Source organism: Pterocles gutturalis, unplaced genomic scaffold, assembly GCF_000699245.1.
Source record: "Pterocles gutturalis isolate BGI_N339 unplaced genomic scaffold, ASM69924v1 scaffold14180, whole genome shotgun sequence".
NCBI lineage: Eukaryota > Metazoa > Chordata > Aves > Pterocliformes > Pteroclidae > Pterocles > Pterocles gutturalis.
In genome coordinates this window covers 6,344-23,370 of record NW_010141000.1, presented here as the reverse complement: position 1 = coordinate 23,370, position 17,027 = coordinate 6,344, and the positions used below count along the sequence as shown (strand labels likewise).

Genomic DNA, 17,027 nt, shown 5'->3' with positions numbered 1-17,027 from the left:
AACAAATAATCAAACATTGGGAGCTTTGAAATCCGGTATGTTTAATTAATGAGCTTTGCTCACTTGATGAAAAGGATGTGTACTTGGTTCATTACAAAACAAGGATAGTTTTTTTCAATAGTGAACTGTTATGACAATTTGAAGTGTTTACTAGTTCATTAATATTTTTTTTCATTAAACCTTAAAAACCCACCCAAGCAGAAAATCGAGGCTTCACACAACATTTGCTCCATAAACCCATTATTAGTGTCGTCTTGTGTATTGTCTCACCCACATTCTCCATCTATATGCTTTCTCCCATCCCCTCCTCTGCAAAACTCTGATGCCTTACAGTCTGGGATTAGAGATAATTATTACTTTTACATCTTGCAGAACCTTGGACCGAGGTCTGTGATGCCGCCCTGCGGTGCTGGGTGCTGTACAAGAGAAGCAGTCCTTGCTCAGGGGGATTTCAATAGACGGCATAAATACAGGCATCAGCCGTAATGCCTTGGGGCACCACTTATCACCTGCTGCACTGACTTCCAAAGCTAAAACCCTCCTGAAAATGGCATCTGCTGCATCCTGTGCTCTAATTTTTCTGCATGCATTTCGTGTAGTGCAGAGAGGAGAGGGTGGCTGTCTCCCAGTCGATGGGGGTGGGATGTTAAAATGAGCACTGCAGTGGTTCCTTCCCGTAGCAGCAGGGTCGCAGGGCAGGCTGTGGACCACCGCAGGGAGGTCCCCGCCTGAGCAAGCTGCCGCAGGCTGGGGAAGATGGCAGGAGAGGGATGAGGTTGGCATGTTGGCACCTCGCGCACCAGAAGAACCATCCAAATTTCTGTCACCGGCATCTCCCTCCCGCGGGCTGCAGACCCACCATTGCTCCTCCGCCTGGGCCACCTGCAGAGTGAAAGCATCTGTGAGATCTTTTCATTATCTTCTTTTTTTTTTTTCCTAACCTAGACAGTTTAGCAGCAGGGAGCACATGCTATTTTCATTCTCCAGCAGCATCACCTGCTGGGGGGCAAAAAAGGGCGAGGTGCAGGTGGGTCCACATTCCCGCGTGCTGCTGTGTCCAGCACCAGGGAGGAGCCCATCCTGTCTCCGGCTTAAGGCAGAAGACTGAGGCCTTCAGGAATAAAACAAATCTTCCAGGAAGTTAATAAACACATAATACTCATGTAAATGTCTCCTTTTCCAAAAGGCATTTAGGCATTTGCATCAAATGGACTTTTCAGACTCCAATGAGCGTGTCGGTGAAGGAGGCAGTGAAAGAAGCGGGGCTTCATCCTGAGCTTGGGACGGGCTCTCACAAAAACCCTTCCTTTGCCTGGTCTCCTAACTCTCCCCATTCCTGGTTCTCCCACTTCAAAATCTTGGAGTCATATATCTGGAGAGGAGGGCAAACCCACAGTGGGATGGATCCTGAGGCAGGAGTCAAGCCCTGCCTTCCTCCTGGTGGCTTCTACCATCAGTTCATCTGGCGCAGGTGCCGGTGATGGTGTCCTCGCTACAATAAAAATGGATCTAAACCATCCCTTTTCTCCCAAAGTTGAAAACATCCAAGTATGTGAAAAGTCAAGATCCAGATTCCACCAAGAGAATTACTGCTCCCCAGGCAGATTTCTCATCTCCCATCTCTCTGTTTTATGGCTTTTCCATAATAAATAGGGAGCAAAGGCTGAAAAAACAACATAGCCCATAATTTCTGCTCTCCCATGACTGTAAGCATTGAGGAACACCACTGAAATTGGTCAATTTACAGCAGCGTAGCTGAAGTCAACATCTGACCCTGCATTTCCCCCGTCACCTCGTCTTCCGCACCAAAAGGTTCCTGCGGGAGCTCTGCGGAGCGCTTCAGCCCACACCTGGGCGTGCAGGGTCCCGCTGTGCCTTCGTCGGGAGGGGTGGGCACTGGGAAAGAGAAAAAAATATGTGCAGTGTGTGGCTTATAGGAAAGATGGTGTTTAGAACAAAAATGGTGCAAATATCTGAGGGTGGCCGAGATGGTGCCGTGCTCATCCCTCCCCGCGGTGCCCCGGGGGGCTGGGTGCGGGGGGACCCAGGGGTGCGGGGACAGGCGCTGCCTGGTGCGCTCTTGGTCTGACAGCCAGGCAGTGTTCTTCCATCCCGAGGGGTGTGTAGCTCTGGAGGACCTGTAATCATAGGTGAAATCATGCTCTGAAGTCGTGCTTTCGGGCAGGTTTGACGGGTGATGAGTTACTGTTCTTGTCTTTACAGCGGCAGAGCTGCAGCCTGAGCAAGCTCACGCGGAAAACAGAGAGGGCAGAACTTAAAAGCTGTTACCTGTCGGGACAGATCATTGCGGCATTTATTCAGACTTTGTACAAAAGGTGTTATTTGGCAGCGGTGTGTTTGTTTGGAAATGGGGGCTTAGACCTCCTAATTCTAGATTTGCCATTTGAGAAGATGTGGTTTGGATTCTTGTTTTCGAAGGCTCACATTAGCCCAGTACACGGAACCTGAAATGGAGCTAACCAGTGCAGCAGGCTCTGGTTAGTTCCAGTTACTGGGAGCAGGCGGTTCCCCTCCTCTCGCACCCTCTGTCTTGCCAGTGGTACTGGGGAACCACTGTGTCAGGCTCATTCCCAGAAAAACCCAAAGCAAATAGCTTTCCATCAAGGGTGAACCTGACCTTTCGTTTTTAATAGCTCTAAAGGCAAAAGATCAGGGAAGAACATATCAGCACTCCTGACTGTATTGATGTTTGGCTGTGCACGTCTTTCATCTAACAGAAGAGGTCTTCGTTCCTCACCCTGAAGCTTTCTCAGCTGGGAGAGTCAAACTTGCAATAAAATCATTCTCAGGTGGAGTAAGTTTGGTTTCTTGGAGGGGAAGAGAGAAAAACAGTGAAATAAAAGAGCCCAACCTAGCGATGCCACCCAGCCGACCTTGCGCAAGGGACAGGGACAGTATCAAAGCAAAGACTTGCACAGCCTTCCTTTACCAGACCTGCAGACACACTGCTCCTCGAGCACTGCTCCGTGCCAGCTGAGTGGGAAGCAGTGATTTAGTCGTTAAAAGCAGGGTCAAAAGGTGGGTTCATTAAGTTATTAATAGAAAACCCCAAACTCTGCAGAAATCCACTGAGATGCTTGTCACAGCTATTGCAGAGGTATTTCTTGGCTTCCCCAATCGTAACTCTGACCGTTCTGTTCATTGCTATGTGGTGGGAGTTTCTCCATGCTGGGGACCAAGGAGGCTTTCCAGACCTGCCTCTGTCTCATCCAAAAATAGAGCAAAGCCTCCCAGTCCCACAGCAGGGAGGGATGGCCCATATACAGACAGACCTGGGCTGCGGAGGTTTGCTGGTTCTGCTTGCTCAGCTGTCCTACAGGGACGCTGTAAGAGATTCTAGCAGCAAGCGCAGGCAGCACCAGAGAAAAAAAGAAGTGGAAGTGCAGAGTTCTGCTGAGAGAAAATTGAAAATCTACCTCTCTCTGGAGTATTCAACTCATATTAACCTGCTAAATTTGAAGTTTAAATATTAGGCAGATAATGCATTTGAGGTCTACAAAGTGAGTGGACTGGACATGTGTAAGAGTTGGGAAAAAGCTCAATTTCCATCTGTAATAAAAATCAGTTTAAAGTTAATAGAACCATTAGCCACACGCCTGGCTTCGCTTCTGTGGATTATTGCAACTTGTATTTTAATTGGCTCTTTGACTTGTTTCTGGTCACTGATCCGTGGAGAATGCTTGCTGTATCATATTTTGGCAGGAATTGGAGTGTATGCATGGAAAGCAGGACTGGTAATACGTCATTTCTAATTGAGCAGCATGGCCTCCATGGGTTTGTCTGGCGGACAGGCTGGTGGCAGCGTTCACTGCTGGGAGACCCAGCTCTGGGGAGCACCAGGGTTTGTCTGGCGGACAGGCTGGTGGCAGTGTTCACTGCCGGGAGACCCAGCTCTGGGGAGCACCGGGCGGGACAAGAAAAGAGCAAGTTTAATTCAGTTTTTCTTAGGTGGAGTGTATTTAGTCCAGCTTTTGATTACAAGTTCTGCCTAATTTGGAAGGCGATTTTTTTTTGTATGGCTTGCAAGAAAATGAAATTTAGACATCCTGATTTCTCCTGGAGTGACTGTTGCCAGCAGATCTGATGGAAAAGCCCTTACCTTCCTGGCTGGGTAGGCAATGCTTTGCTTTGCTGCTCACCAGAGGGGGTACCATCCAGCATGGATCAGGCACTTCACACCCTTTGACAAGTCCTTGCCCGTTTGTGCCTTTAAGCGTGCCCAGGTGCCCACTGGAGGTCTGGGGTGACACACAGCAGGGGGAGATGTTACCTGAGGCTCCCTGTGCCCTGTCCCATATGGATGGGTTGTGCTTCCCCCTTCACAGTTTTCCTTAACAACCTGCGTGGAGCAGAAACAAGCAAGGAGACTGTTTTTAAGGAAGAATCCTATTTGTGATAGGTAATAACATCTATGTGTGGTCAGGTAAATATGCAGACTGCTTCCCCAAGGTGGCATTAATTTCAAGCCTCTGCACGCTCAGAATTGCCTGGGACTGTGTTTGTGGCGACGCTGGGTCCACCTCTGCCAGGGATGCCGCTGTTTCCATGGCGACTCCCCATCTCCTGGTTTAGTCTTTCCCTTCCCTTTGATCAGAGAAGATAATTCCCAGATACAGAACGAGCCGCCAGCGCCCAGGTGCAGCACAATTTGCATCAACACTCGTTTAGGAGGAGCACGCCACTGGACACTGTCCTGCTGCCGGCTGGTGCAGCCACTGTCCCCTTGCGGCCACTGCCCTCCGTCCGGCTGTTCCAGCCACTGTCCCTTGGCTCTAGAGCAGCAGAGGGAAGAGGCAGGTCTCTGCAAAGTTCACGCACCCCCAGGCACTGGAAGAGGTTGTGTCCACGACCCGTTGAGTTTATAGCAACGATATCCAGTCTGCAGAATTTTTCCCTTTCTAGCCAAGACTTCACACACTGGTTGCTCAGTACAGCGAGCCACCAGACACCCCATCAGACCCAGCGGCTGTGATCCCTGCGGCAAAAACCCATTTCCCAGCACGCAGCGACCTCACATCCCTACAGCAAGGCAGGACAGCCCCTCTGCCCTCCTCACCCCGATGCTGAAGGCTGCAAGAGATTAGATCAGTACTCTTAGTTTCAAAGAGCAGGTAGAAACACAGGAGAATATAAGATTATTTTTTTAACTAGATCATGGACAACACGGTATTTTAAAAATTGTTCTGTGCAGCTTCCTTTGTATTTCAGCAGCGTTCTTTCTGTTGAGAGATGGCTGCAGGAGAAGGTCAAGTCAGGACAGTAGCAGCCCACCAGGCATAGTGCTGCTGAAGCCTTTCTCGGTTGCAGCCACTGCTCCAAATGCTGAGACGCGTGTTCTCCTTTTCCCCGACAGTCGGCCACGGGCAGAGCGAGGGTGATCGCATGGTTGTCTCAGATTTCCACGTCTTCATCAGGGACAGCTTGCAGCACATTGATCTCATGAAGAAAGAGCACCCCGACCTGCCCATCCTCATTCTGGGGCACTCCATGGTAAGTGCCACCCCCACCCTCCCGGCAGCACCCCGGACGCGTGCCGCAGCACGGTGGCACTCTTGTGGATGGCAGGGAATAACTCACCCACAGCAGGAAAAACAAAACTACACGCAACCTTCCCTTCGGCTTCATTCACCAACGGGTTTGCCAGCATGCCTTACCCCACGAGATCTGTCTCCAGTATAGTCAGTCCTTAACTTTTCCACCCGGATCACGGCCCTCATTAGTGTCGTTGGCAGCAGTGGGTCTGTTTTTTCGTAGAACTGATCATTCATACCACGTCCAGGGTAAGTCCCACACCTCCCGCAGCACTGGGCTTCTCCTTTCATTGTAACCAGTAACGAGGAGGTTAAGCCCTGTGAGCAGCTAGGGGATGGAGCATGAAAATACCCTGTACCCTCATTCTGTTAAACAACCTAACAGGAAAATGTACCAGGGATTAGGGCTGCAGAAACAAAGGCGCTGATTTGGTGAACAGATCTGAAGCCTGATTCTGACAGCATGGGCCAAATCCCTTTATTCAAGCTAGCAATATTCCCACTGATGTCATTGATCTGCTCTCCCTGCATTCCCAGAGGAGAGGAAGATGAATAAGTACTTCGGGATTCAGGCCATGCACAGACAAACAAGTGCTCTTGCATAAGAAGGGCTGGCTCTGGAGTGCTCCTGTGCTCCACAGCGCTGCAACAAGGAGCTCATTTCCCCGTGAGGTCTTTGAGATGCTTCTCGCCGCTGCTCCATTTAACGAGCCCCTGGCTCTCCGGCAGCATGGAGGTTCACCAAATATTTCCCTTGGCAACTAATCCTCTGCAAACTTTCCTGAGCGAGCCAGCCCGGTCCCTTCCGTCCCACCCCTCGTGTGCCCGTGCAGGGGGACACATCCTGGCTGGCATTCAGCTGGGCGGTCACCATGAGGCCTGGGACACGGCGCTGCGGGGCTGGAGGGGATGGGGATGCTGAAGAGGAGAGTATTTAACTTCCAGTAATTAGTGAAGCTTTCTGCATGCCGGATGGCAGCATCGCTGTTGCCCAGGTTACTGGTGCCACAAGCATCTTCCCAACGTGGCTCCGGTCTGTCACGCTGATAGAGCCTCAGCTTATTTTTCAAGTCCCACCTGAACTTCCTTCTTAGTTCAACAGACACAAGGCATCCCCGGGAGCTGATGGACGTTGTGCGGAGAGTTGACTTCAGTGTGATGCGAGGGGTTAGAGCATGAGAGCAGAACTCAGATCTCTTCTCCCCCAGCAAAAACCATCCACTTCCAGTGACCCTGCTCCTCCAGCCTTCCTCCCTGGGCACACTGCGCTCTCCCTGGGGCAGGTGTAATTTGCTTGTTTTGGATTAAAACCCATCCCGTATCAGGGTTACTATACAGATGAGATGTTGACTTCTGCATTGAGCTGTTGTTTTGCCTTGCAGGGGGGAGCCATCTCCATCCTGACAGCCAGTGAGAGACCCAGCGAGTTTTCAGGCATGCTGCTAATCTCTCCTCTAGTGGTAGCCAGCCCAGAAGTCGCCACTCCCATCAAGGTAAGAGCGAGCCCGCACTGCACCTGGTCACCTCGCTCTTCCCCTGAAGGAAACGCGTTAAGACCTCGAGCCTTAAAATGCAAAACCCTGCTGAGATCTGCACCGCCTGGATGCCAGTCAAGACTTTTCTTCTAAGTGCCTACCCCACAGTCCCACCTACTTTTCAGACGGGAAGTGAATCCTGAACTCGTCCAGAAAAACTGCGGTAATGAGTGTCGGGGACCGCTGCTGCCTCGGGAGGTGGTAGCAGACTGTGCTTCCTCCACCACACCCCGCGGCAGCCCCCACAGTGCCGTACTTTCCCTTCCTCTCCTACAGTTTTCTTCCTGACTCATGCAGAGTCTGGTGTAGTTGCAACACAGGCTGCTGGCTAAGGCAGACCAGGGTTATTTTTGGCTTTTGGGGGATGACCGATTTCTAAGCAAAACTAGAGCTCTTGAGTCCCAGGAATCCTTCGTGAGCCTCAAAGAAGGCTTCCAGCTAAAGCATCACTGCCCCAGCAGCATCCCATTGGGCTTGGTACCGGGGCTGGTTCGTGTCCAGACCATCTCCTTCAGTCTGCATTGAGGTTTTACCCCCATCCCGTTCACATCTCCCTTCCAGAGCTATTCCTGACCCAAACGTGCGCTGCCTGCCCTCCCTTTGCTTCCCCAGGGATGCTCTGCAGGGCAACTGACCCTCAGCTCTCCCTTCCTTTCTGAATGTTTAAAACAACAAAGAACAATGCTAAAAGAAGCTGGAAGCAAAGGGAAGGACCTGCTAAGGCAGCGGGAAGGACAGAGCATCTCATTCCCACAGGACTCAATCCCTTATCCTTTCTCCCTAGACTCTTCTCCCAGGGCTAGCTTCTTGTTTTAATCTACTTCTCTGCTATTTCTCTGGCTTTTTTCTCCTCTGCGAGAAAGGAAACAGATTGCCTCAGCTTTCACTATAATCCTGTCGCACCTTCTGCTGTAGCCAAAGCCATCTCCTGACCCCACGAGTCCTGACAAGCGCCAAAGGGTGCTTTTTAATCACCTCTCTCTTCCACTGAGGGAAAGGCGTTAAGATGCAAAACCCTGCTGAGATCTGCACCACCTGGATGCCGGTCAGGATTCTCCTTGTGCGTGCCTCCCCCACACTCCACCTGCTTTTCGGAAGGGAAGTGAATCCTGAACTCGCCCAGTCCAGGCAAACTGATTGAGTCAGAGCCCCAAAGGGTGCTTTGAGGGGGCTGGTGGCTGGTTCCTCCCCGGGGGGGCTGTGCCTGACTCAGCAGAAGGGTCCCACGAGCACCACTGCCCCTGTTTTTTCCTTACTTTGGAAAAGGAAAAATAATAAATACTAAGAAAAAAAAGATTTTCCTTCTTATAAAGCTATACTGGCTAGATGCTAAACCCTTTCAGAAAGAAGGACCCACCAGGTCTAGGTGGGAACTAGTGTTAGTGTAGTCTGATTTCTTGCAGGTCTGTAGCAGATTGTTGCTTTGTTTCAGTGCAGGAAATCCTAATCTCTAACTGAAGTACTTTGGAGGTGTTTCTCTTTCCTAGAGAGTCTCGCTCGTGCAGCAGTACAAGTGCACAGTGAGTTCCTTTCTCTTTCAAATCTGTTGTTGCTTCTCAAAACTGATAAGAAAATAATTATTCCTGAAATATCTCTGCTCTGAAAAATTTCTTGAAATGAGTCCTGGAGCTGGAAAGGTATTTTCAAGGAGTGAAAACACAAGCCGCGTTTTCCCAGAAAGCTGAGCTGAAAACACTTGTGTGCAAATAGCATTTCATTGGTGTTTGTGCCTCTGAGGCATAAAGGCTTTGGTTTTCCCTTGGAACTGGTACGACTTCTCGGCGCTGGGCCATTTCCCAAGGACCATTGTACTCATCCCTTTGCTGGGGAAGTTTCCAGCTGAGCAAGAATTTACCTTGGCCCCAACAAACGAAGGCTCAAGGCAACAATACCAGTGGGACAGATTACCCGCTGGGTCCTTCCGTCTCTCTTAGAAACACCTTCCCTCGCTGCCCAGCCAGCCCTGGCAGCCCCAGAAACGCAGTGTGTTTGCAGGCAGGAAAATCCCATTCTGCTCTTTGCGGAACACAATTTCATCGATGCCCTGGGCCATCCATCACAGCCCTGTGTCCTGGTGGAAGCAGCGACCGACTCGTTGCAAATTCAGTGAAGGAAGAGGCACCTTGCTGCCTCCCCCCTTTTCTTCTCAACTTATCTGGACAAAGTTTGGCTCTGAATCTTCAAAATGTCATTTGATAAGCATGTAGTAGAACAGACACATGGCCATAGGGGGTCTGACCAAAGCCTGTCTCCAACGTGGAAGAGCCTGAGCAAGGATCCATGGCGTTCCCTCTCCTTCCCTTGTCACACCTTGGGCTGCTGTACTGTTGCTGGTGTGAGAGGAATGTTCCGATTTACGCTCCTTCTGCAAAATCCCCACTGCAGATCCTTAGAAAGACAAGTGTTCACACACATCCCAAGATGTGTCCATAACCTTGCCCAAGATCCATGAAAGCGCATTCCCCAGGTCATCCCTGCCTGGCGTTAACACAAAACAGAGAAAACCCCGTTCCTGCTTGTTGGCGTTGTAAGCTCAGACTTGTATCAGTGTGGATGTGTCATGTCACTGGTCTGACTCCAGGGACCTCAGGAGAAATTAATTTTTCTGACACAATGTCACAGCCAGTGAGGGGCTCAATATACTGGTGGACACCAGTTCCCAGGTATATCCACCCATGTTCTCAGATCTGCTGAGAGTCTTTACTGCTTTTCTCTCCGGGATGACTTTGACTTCAGCCTTGTGTTCCTCCTCTAATGTCGTAATGACTCTGTCACGTATCGTCGGTTATCTGAAGCATCAGGGCGTGCTTCAGGAGGGATGAGAGAGCAGCAGAGCAGGGACCATGCAGGTGTGAGCTGCGAACACGGAAGGGCCGTAAAACAGACCAACAAATGCTTATTTTCTGACTTAAGTGGTGACCTCTTAATTAAAGCCGGCTCAAAGATCAGAGCTGAACCCTGGTACCAACGTGCTTGTCGTGCTGTTGAAATGGAAGATGTTGCCCTTTCTTCTGCCAGCGATTTCCAGGCTGGGCTGCTGAACGCTTTTGTGTTTTGTCCCCAGGAGACAAGCGAGCCATGCATGTCCTTAGCCACGGATTCCCTTCGCCGTGGCACGCACATTTTGCTGTTGTTTATTTTCAGGTTCCCTGGAGAACATGCTTGTCAAAAGGATCGCAGCCTGGGCAACTGCAGCATCACTTACACACCGCAGCCTGAGATCAGAGCTGTGGCAGCAGGGACGGGGCAGTAAAACAACAAACCCCAGCCCTTCCCGGGGCTGGAAGTGGCTTTTTCCTATCCAAGTGCTTAACTGCAGCCTTTTTAGAAATTAACCTGAAAATGGGCAAAAGGCAGAGTGCGGTGAAGCTGTGATGCTGCACGCGGACGGACAGCAGGCAGCATTTCAGACTCGCACACCCCCTCCCGCATCTCAGGAGCAGTTGAAACACTGTAAGAGAAACGTTTGAAATACAGGACAGGTCTTTCTCCAGTGTCAGCTGACATTTCTCAACTGTTTAACTGCTGTGCCCATTCCTGTCAGCTCAGGATTTGTCCCTCTGCGTTACCTCTCTTGCTCTAATGACCTCTTTAACCGCTCGCTTTCCTCTCCCACAGGTTTTTGCGGCAAAAGTGCTCAACTTCGTTCTGCCAAACCTGTCGCTGGGATCCATAGATCCAAATGCCATTTCCCGGAACAAGAAAGAGGTGAGAACCTTAGTGCCCTTTATCTCCTCCCAGTCCTGCCATTTCTCTTTTTTAAAAACACGAGAGTTTTGCTAAATCACGAGGGCAAGATCTAAAGCCAGATTTTATTGCAGCTGCTGCAGCGACACAGAACAGGGGTTTTTCCTTCTCGCTCTTGCAGTTGGAGTGAGCAGAGGTGCTTTGGCTGCACCCAGAACTCAGTGCATTTCCGAAATCGACTTGGGTGCTAGCAGATGGCACCGAGGGTGTGTCCAGAGCAGGAGAGCTTCGCTGGTGCAGCTCCGTGTCAGCTCCCATCCCACTGCCAGATGCTGCCATGTTTCCCACTGCTCACGCGATGGGTCCTACCTTAAGCAGAAGTTAGCAATCGCCTTCCTTTGGGGAGGCGGCTCGACCGGCGTCGGAACTGCAGCTGGAAGGGTCAGGAACAACGACGGTGGCAGCGGCTGTGTGAGTGCAATGCCTCCAGCCTCGTGAGTGCAATGTCCCCCCTCTGTAACCCACCCACTCGGTCAACCCAAAAGCAAAAGACTCTTCCAGAACAGCCTCAAGGCGTTCAGGGTTGTTTCTTGGCTCTGCCAAAGAGGGTTTTGGTCAAATGACTTCAGTTTGCTTGTCTGTGAACAGAGCAGGACATTTCCATGGGCTGAAGGCGGAAAGATTCAAGGAGCTGAGGAAATGAGGACAAAGCAGGTCCCAGGAAACCGTCAGGACCAGCGTGGAGCGAGATCATCTGCACGCAGCGATGCACCAGATGCCACATGTTCTGGAGTACCGTAAGGGGCTGCACAAAACGTCTGCTTGGGAGGAAGGCTGATTCGGGTCAGGCTACAGAAACCTGCGCTTCGTTACCTTCAGCTGCCGTAACTTGTGTATAATTCAGGTTTAAATTAGAGAACTCACTCACTAACATCACACAGAGGAAAGTTTTGATTTCTGCATTTAGAGGATAAAAGCAGTCCGTGCTGTGGAGAGGAGTTTGGGGGCGTTTCCCCTCCCGCAGCGTGAGCGTGGCGGGGACGCGTGGCCGTTTGCCGGTTCCTGCGCGGATTCGTTGTGTGATGCCTGAGCTCTGTGCAGCAGCTGGTCCTGCAGGGCAGCAGTTTTACATACACCTCCGACAGCTGGATCTTCTGCGGGAAGGTGCTGGTGCTGCAGTAAATCGCTTTACGGGAGGAGAGTGCTGCTGTGGGGACATCCCAAATAATGGCGCATTTGGGAGAGCGTGGGTGAGCTCCCTTAGCCTGGTGCCCGGCACTGACCGAGCATTTCCGTGCGGGCTGTTGGGATGATGTTAGCATCACCCACAGTAACCAGTAGTTTATAATAAATGCCGTTATGTTGTCTTTCTACCCAAATATTTGCCGCTCCTCTCCCTGCTCTATGATGTTCCAAGTCTCAAGAGCTTCCTTTGAGTGTTGTTGTTTTTCCTCTGCCCTTGCCGTGGAGCAAGGAGGAGCCTTCTGCAGGGGATAAGAACGCAGGTCTGCTTCGTTAGAGCCTGCTTCTGATGGAGTGGGCTTCACAGGGAGCAGCCTCTCCTGCCACACACCTGCGAGCAAACACGCACAGCTGGCACCGCAGCTGGGGATTGCCGTGGGAAGCGCTTTCCCGACCGTCTTCAAACCCCAGGATTTGAAGCTCCAGGCACTGACGGACAACAGCACAGCGCCTCTGGCCTCTGGCTGCCTCCAACGCGCGCTCCACCCTCCTTTTGGACTCAGGATGCGCAGCTTCAAAGCACACAATGTGCTGGAAACGTCCATTATTTATCTGTTAAACATATTCTCCTGCCAGACCAACTTTCTGTTCTCTGGAAACATTTTTGGGACATCATCCAAGAATTTCCCGATGGGTTTGTGTTCCCAGCAGGCTGTCCGCAGGGTGTAGGGACTGATGCACAGGAGATGTTTGTTTGATCTGCTTGCTACATCAAATGCAGGAGACACAAAAGAGAGCAGGAAACAACCTTAAAACCCCAGTCCTGTTATTTCAAGGAGGAATAACATCACAAGGGCAGGAACCCCTTTACTCCATTCATCTTCGTGGGCTGCCGTTGGATTCGGTGGAGCAGTCTCCCTGAGTTTAGTCTTATTCCTGCAGAGTCCACGTAGGACAAGGCTGCAATTACCTTATAATGAATTTATGGCTCTGCAAAGTGCAAAGGGAAGATGCAAATCTCTAAGCAGGGGAACATAATGCAGCAGGAGCCCTGATGGTTGTTTCTGTCTTAGCATTACATAAAGACAAAAAAAGAGCTGTTGCGATGGATCCTGCAGAGCCTTTGCTGGACCATGGCTGGAAGCAGTCGCAGGCTGTCCCAGGGACACCCTCACTGTCCCAGAGCTCAGTGTGCCAACGGGAGCTCTGTCTGCTGCTCTACATGAATTTGCAGATTATATTTTGCAGCATACAAAGCCCTTTCCCTCTTTTCCCCAGGAGTTGCTGCTTTGCCCTCGCCCCATGCACTGACCATCAACTCCAGCAAGGATTCCTGCTCATTGCTGGGGAGCGGGACCCTCCCCCTGCAGTCCTGATCCATCTGGGTTAGAACTGGGTTGTTATTTTTTTTCCCCTCCCATCATCTACACAAACATATTTGTTGGCTGCTCAGTAGCTAAAAAAAAAAATCCCTATTCTTCCAGAAAAGAACAAGAGAAAGAAAGAAGCCCATTAGGTCACTTATGGGGCTGGGGAGGGGGCCAGTGAATTCGTCAACATTGTTTTACTCCATGGGAAGGGAATTTCTGTCAATCCATTCACCCACCCTTCCTGATTCCCCTCCCACCGCAAAGTTGCCTTCAATTTAAAAAAGAAAAAAAAAAAACACACAAAAATAAAAATAAATCCGTTGGAAAGCTGTGTTGCTTTAGCGCAGTGCTGTGACATAGATCCAGACAAGTTAACTCCCAGATTAGGCTGGAGGCAGTTGCTAAGTAGCCAGTGCAACACGGCGGTGTTGCTTTAAAACGCTGATGGAAAGTCAACATGTTGACTGAAAATATCAGGGTACAGGCAGCTGTCAGCGGCAGAGCTCGCAGCACCACGCCAGCCGGTGGGTGTTCGGGAGGCAAAGCTGAGCTGCTCCCATGAGCACGTTCCCGAGAGGATGCTTCTTCCTAAGCACCGGCAGCTTCTCGCCCTTGGGAAGCGCTTTGGGGAGCAGGGAGGGATGATGGACAGGCTGGCTGAGCAGGGGATGGAGGGGGTGGAGGTTTCTGCACCAACGAGCTGGTTGGGCGCTGGAGGGTCGGTGCGGAGCCAGGAGGACCGTGTGCTGTTCAGCCTCTGCTTCCCCATCCCTGCAGCGGGAGAGGTGCTGAGCACAGCTAAGGAGAGGATCCTGCTACCTTAACTGCAGCCTCATCTTTGCAGTGGCCTCTTACCAACTGTGTTTTCCAAACCCTCACCTCCTTGAAGGGGACATACTATAGATAAGAGCCTAATATGACGAGCTGTGATGGGAGACCCGTGTCTCCCTGCCAAAAACTGCCCCTCGCTTCAGAGGAGCCGTGATCTTGCACAGAGGTCAGGACACAACGATGGTCTTCATTAAATACTGGAAATGCCTGCTGCACCCAAGGGCCCCCCAATGGGCGCTACAACAACTGGAATGTCTTTGGTCCAGCTCCAGCTCTACAGTTCTCAGCCCCTTGGCCATCTGCATGGGGAGATGAACAGGGAATCCACCCCAAAGCCTTTCTGGCTTCTTAGTGGGGACCAAGCGAGCCACGCTGTCCTGCTGCAGTGCGTGTCTGTGCCAACGCCTCTGCGTAGCCACGTCCCTGGGGTGGCCTTCATCGAATCCCAGAATGTTTTGGGTTGGAAAGGACCTTAAGGATCACTGAGTTCCACCCCCTGCCATGGGCAGGGACACCTCCCACTAGCCCAGGTTGCCCAAAGCCTCATCCAGCCTGGCCTTGAACCCCTCCAGGGATGGGGCATCCACAGCTCCTCTGGTCATGTCCCAGGCGTGGTCCCCTCGGGGCAGGCACCGGCAGCAGCTTCTGCAGGGCGAGGGAGGATGTGCACAGACCCCACTGCTTGCGAGGAGAGCAGGAGACTGCTTTGGGCTAGTCTATAAATAACCGTAATTTCTATAAACATCTGCCAGGGTCGGGAGAAACTGGAGGCTGTGCCAGAGACCAGCCCATGATCAAAGCGTTCTGGCAGCCGTTGGGATGGCGGTGGCTGTGTGGGACGTCTCCCCGTACAGTGTACAAATATTTACTGTAGATTTGCCTGCTGCGGTAACTAGTCGTTCCTAGCAACTTTCTGCACCAGCTCTTGTACATTTTTATCCTCTCACAGTCTGGCTGAGCAAGTTGTTGACTTTTTTTTTTGTTTTTTCCTGACACCAAATCCTGTCACTTGCTGCCGTGTCCGTGCCCACTGTGGACCCCGCGGTGTACGAGTGCTCTGCGGTCAGATCTGTCGGCTGTCTGTAGGTCACGGTCTTCATCCCCAGAGCGGGGAGGTGCAAGAGAAGAACACCTGAGCCCTCAGCAGGGAGGATCAGGACCTGGACAAGATCAGCTGGCCAATAACGCAGTCTGAAGAAAGAAGAGATGTCACCTTTGAGTGACAGAAGGACAAGGCAGAGCAGAAAAATGCTCTTTGTCCAACGGTCTTTGTCCAACACTGGAAAGAGCTTTGGCTTGAGTATTTTCTAGTGACGAGAGGACCGCAGCGCGGAGGCAGCCAGGCTGTGTGAGCGGGTCTGGGTGGCCACAGCAAAGATCCCGACCTTGACTCTGCCGGCAGGACGTCCCAACAGAGGAGGAAATGCCTGTGCAAGCTGAGGGAAGAGACTCCTCAGCGCCGGGCTTTGTCTTTTTGGCGTGAAATAGTGTCTAACCTTAAATTACCTCTTTCTCCCTGACAGATGGAGTCTTACACATCCGATCCCTTGGTCTACCATGGCGGCATGAAGGTCTCCTTCGTCATCCAGCTGATGAACGCCATCGCCAGAATCGAGCGCGCGCTGCCCAAGCTGACCTTGCCCATCCTGGTGCTACACGGCTCCTCCGACAAGCTCTGCGATATCAAAGGCTCCTATTTACTGATGGACACGGTGCAGAGTCAGGACAAAACACTCAAGGTCATCTTGCTTTCTTGATTTTTTGGGTTTTACCCTGGCAGTGTTGGCCTGAGCACGAGCGACTGTGAGGGGCAGGGAGGCTGCTGAGCCCCGCAGAGCTGCAGGGCTGATGTCCTGGTGAGACCGAGCAGCTCACGGCCGCTGCCACCAGGAGGGACATCGAGGGCAGCCCTCCCCGGGCACCCCGTGGTGGTCTGTCACCAGTGACAGCCAGGCTGTGGGGCAGGGGCGGTGGGTACCCAGAGGGTCTCGCGGATGTGAAGCGAGAAGGAGAGTGAGGCTCATCAAGCAGGTAGAGTGCTGACCCCAAAAAGCTCTTCAGAGCAACGCCAACCGTGTGAGCACCAACGTCACCGCGTGCCCCAGCGGTAGAGGTGCAGGGGACCCTTCCCAAAGCACCGGCAACAAAAGCCACTTCACATCTGCTCACTTCCAGCGAGCCCCAGCTGATTAACCGATTGTGAGCACATGAATGAGCCTGAAAGAGAGACAGGGAGACCGAGGGAGAGCTTTTGTCATTGGAAAAATAACTGGATAGTCTGGGGATAAAGGAGGAAAATCGCACAAGGCATGACGGGAACATCCCCCATTGTCCTTTAAACTCCAAGGGCACGATGAGTATTTCCTCCTCCATACTGGGATCAGCAGCGAGAGATGCCTGGGGCTGGGACCTGCCTTACCTTCCCGCAGGGGGCTCGCTGGCACGCAGACGTCACGCTGCAATGCCAATGCCTTCCCGCTCGCCAGTGGCATCTCTTTGATTTCATAACCTGCCACGTCTAGGGAAAAAAAAACCAAACCTGACGAGACGTGGGCAGGACGTGTTGGACCCGTGGGTGTTGACGAGAGGGGACTGAAGGCTGTCTTGTTCACGCGGGTTTTTTTCCCTGCGCTAATCTCCGCTCTCTCCCCGGTTGCAGGTGTATGAGGAAGCCTATCACGCCCTCCACAAAGAGCTGCCCGAGGTCTCTACCTCTGTCTTCACAGAAATCCTGACGTGGATCGGCCAGAAGGTCTCGGCAGCGGGGGAAACCAGCCGTTCCTAAGAGCAGTTGGTTTTGCAGCTCTTACCGGGGTTTGCTGGGAGCAGATAACTTCTCTTACTAGCAGCCTCTCTGAGAAGAGCCAACG

At 51.8% G+C, this 17,027-nt stretch overlaps 1 protein-coding gene across 1 annotated transcript in view; it reads left to right on the top strand.

Annotated features, from left to right (window-relative positions):
• Positions 1-16,942, top strand: part of MGLL (monoglyceride lipase) — a 56,726-nt gene extending 39,784 nt beyond the window's left edge. The window contains exons 4-8 of the mRNA XM_010083879.1: positions 5,375-5,511; positions 6,935-7,045; positions 10,706-10,795; positions 15,681-15,896; positions 16,817-16,942. Coding sequence (XP_010082181.1) covers positions 5,375-5,511; positions 6,935-7,045; positions 10,706-10,795; positions 15,681-15,896; positions 16,817-16,942 — 680 coding nt within the window. The remainder of the gene's footprint in view (positions 1-5,374; positions 5,512-6,934; positions 7,046-10,705; positions 10,796-15,680; positions 15,897-16,816) is intronic.
• The last annotated feature ends 85 nt before the right edge of the window (positions 16,943-17,027 follow it).